The 2,642-nt window shown below is 45.0% G+C and overlaps 1 protein-coding gene across 1 annotated transcript in view; it reads right to left on the bottom strand.

The window, feature by feature from the left end:
- Window positions 1-2,115, bottom strand: part of LOC103396899 (metal transporter CNNM4-like) — a 41,634-nt gene extending 39,519 nt beyond the window's left edge. The window contains exons 1-2 of the mRNA XM_025052906.1: window positions 2,095-2,115; window positions 1,708-1,873 (exon numbers count right to left, since the gene is read on the bottom strand). Coding sequence (XP_024908674.1) covers window positions 1,708-1,873; window positions 2,095-2,115 — 187 coding nt within the window. The remainder of the gene's footprint in view (window positions 1-1,707; window positions 1,874-2,094) is intronic.
- Between the last annotated feature and the right edge of the window lie 527 nt (window positions 2,116-2,642).

Genomic DNA, 2,642 nt, shown 5'->3' with positions numbered 1-2,642 from the left:
TGCCGCCACAGCACTCTCTCCCTTCCAATGTGCCTATGGGTATCAGCCCCCCATCTTTCTTTCCTTGGAGAGGGAGGTCACCTGCCCATCTGTTCAGTCATTTGTTCGGCAGTGTAGGAGAGCCTGGTCCCGATCCCGGGTTGCCAGAGGACGATACACCCACTACGCAAACCGCCGCCACTCTACGGCACCCTCCTACACCGTGGGTCAGAGGGTGTGGCTCTCCACCAAGAATCAGCCCCTTCAGTCAGACTCCAAGATTAGATTTGTGGGTCCATTCCCTATTGAAAGAACAATCAATCCAGCTGCCGTCCGATTAAAACTACCTTGTAGTATGAGAGTCCATCCCATCAACAGTAAAGTCGGTGGCCCCCCCTCCGGTGGCTCATGAGGTGGCAGCGGTTACTCCTCCATTGGTTCGGGAGGCGTCGACGACGGGGGATTGACATACACAGTCCAATGCATCATCCGCTCCCGCCGAAGAGGAAGGGGTCTTCACTATCTAGTGGATTGGGAGGGATACGGTCCAGAGGAGAGGTCGTGGATTCCAGCCCGCCACATCTTGGACAAATCTCTAATCCGGGAGTTCCAACAACTCCATCCAGACCAACCATCAAGTTCCCAACCAGTGCGGTCGAGGAGTCAATCACAACCCTCTCAGTCTCATCATGGGTCAAGCAGGGCCAGGTCTGGATCTCCTGCCCCTGGGAGGCAGGGAAGGAGTGTGGTCGAGTCCGATGACAATCTCTCTGAGGAATACTAAGCTGATAATTTCCTTCCTCGCTGCTTTGGGACGTCAAGAGCTGTCCTTAAGAGGGGGGTTCTGTCATACCTGCTGCAGCGCTGCACTCAAGCAATTGGCTCCACCTGCACTCACAGGCTGTCGCTGATGAGTGAGCAGTGTATTTAAGCTGCAGCCACACACTCCCCACTGCCAGATTGCCTTGTCCGTTTACCGAGGCTACACGTTCTCGTTCCTTTTCCAGTTCCAGTAGTGGAGATTCCCTGTAGTCCTACAGTTACCTGTCGTGACGATCCACGGCCAGTCTCATCGGCGCTGTGGACGAGATTCCTCTCGCCGTCTTTTGAGGAGAGTTCCTGACTTGGCTCAGCCGTTCCGTTCATGACTTGGCTCCGCTGTCCAGAGGGAATCCGCCGCCGTGGCGGCACTCCCGCCCGATTCCCTAGCAAGTAAGAGTAGCTGCGGCAGCCATTGGATCTCTAAGTGGAGATTGCGTTTTTTCAAAAGACGTTTTGCTCCAAGCGGAGACTTCCTTTGTTTAAAGACTCTTTCATTATCAAGACGCCTGTTTTTACTTCACGTTTATTTGAGAGACTTTTTTTTACTTCAAGTGGAGATTCCTTGGTTGAAAGACTCCTTCAGTTTAATATTAATAATTATTTGCACACATTGATACTGACTGATCCTGCAATAAACTTTTGGAAAGAGCTTCTGCCTTAGTGTGTTGCATTTGGGTCCAAAAGTCCGACATTCCTGACAAACACTTTATCTAAAAAAAACATATTCATAGGTTAACATAATTGACTCATCCAAGGTAAAAAAAACACACGTATACCTCAAATATGAAGTATTCAATTATGGTAAGGCAGTGTAGAAAATTATATGAAAATCATCATATGTAGCAGGAAGCTAAATTCAGGCACTAAAACAAGACACACAGTTCATCGTGACTTATACAAACTTACTATAAAGATCGGACTCGTCCAGAATCTCAGATTTAATGATCTCCTCAATGACGTCCTCAAGAGTGACCAAGCCCAGGACTTCATAGAACGGATCGCCCTCTCCTTCATTGTTCACCTTCTGCACAATGGCCAGATGGGATTTTCCTGTTAAAGACAGAGACCAAGACTGGTTATACCGTCAGCCGAGTCTATTCATTACCTCACCACAAAAACATGGGAGCCATGGTTGCTCATCTGGATGTTGTGGTGCAGATGATGGTACTTGCTATAATTAGCGGAGGAAGAGAGTTTATACACTATGGTGTGAAACTATTTCTTTTAATTCTCTGCTGATCCTAGGAATATGTTTAATAATATTTAAAAAATGTTTTTACACTAATAGTGCACTTTCAGTGATATCTTTGACATACTTAGGGTATATTTGGTCACTTTATGGCATAGTTATGCACAACAATGACAATAAAAGTATCATATATCAATCTTTGGTTTCTTTTTTTTTTAATTTTATGTGATACATCAGTCCGACGATTAAATAAATTTAAATTAAAAAATGTAAGTAATTTTAATTATATTAGCTCTGCTGTGTGATGGATTTAACATGGAAATGTATTTGTTAACACACCGCTACGTTCCTCCATGTTACAGGTGCACTAGTTTTCTGCTCCAGTTCATGTGAGAGATGCAACAGCACCACCAAATCACTCAATAACAATGACAAGTAATGACATGAGTTTTGCGCCAGTACTGATCAACATCCCACCCCTTACTGTGACCAATGTATTTTCTGTATGTGTATTCAGAGCCAGTGAGCAACAGACAAGTATAACGCGTTAATTGCGATTAATTAATTACAGACACATTGTTAGGTTTATTCTAACATATGTGACGACAAAGTAACAACACAAAAGATGTCTGGATCTTTTACTTGCAAGGGG

Source organism: Cynoglossus semilaevis, chromosome W (genome assembly GCF_000523025.1).
Source record: "Cynoglossus semilaevis isolate Cse_v1.0 chromosome W, Cse_v1.0, whole genome shotgun sequence".
NCBI lineage: Eukaryota > Metazoa > Chordata > Actinopteri > Pleuronectiformes > Cynoglossidae > Cynoglossus > Cynoglossus semilaevis.
Note: the sequence above shows the minus strand (reverse complement) of the source record. Positions and strands in the feature narration are given on the sequence as shown.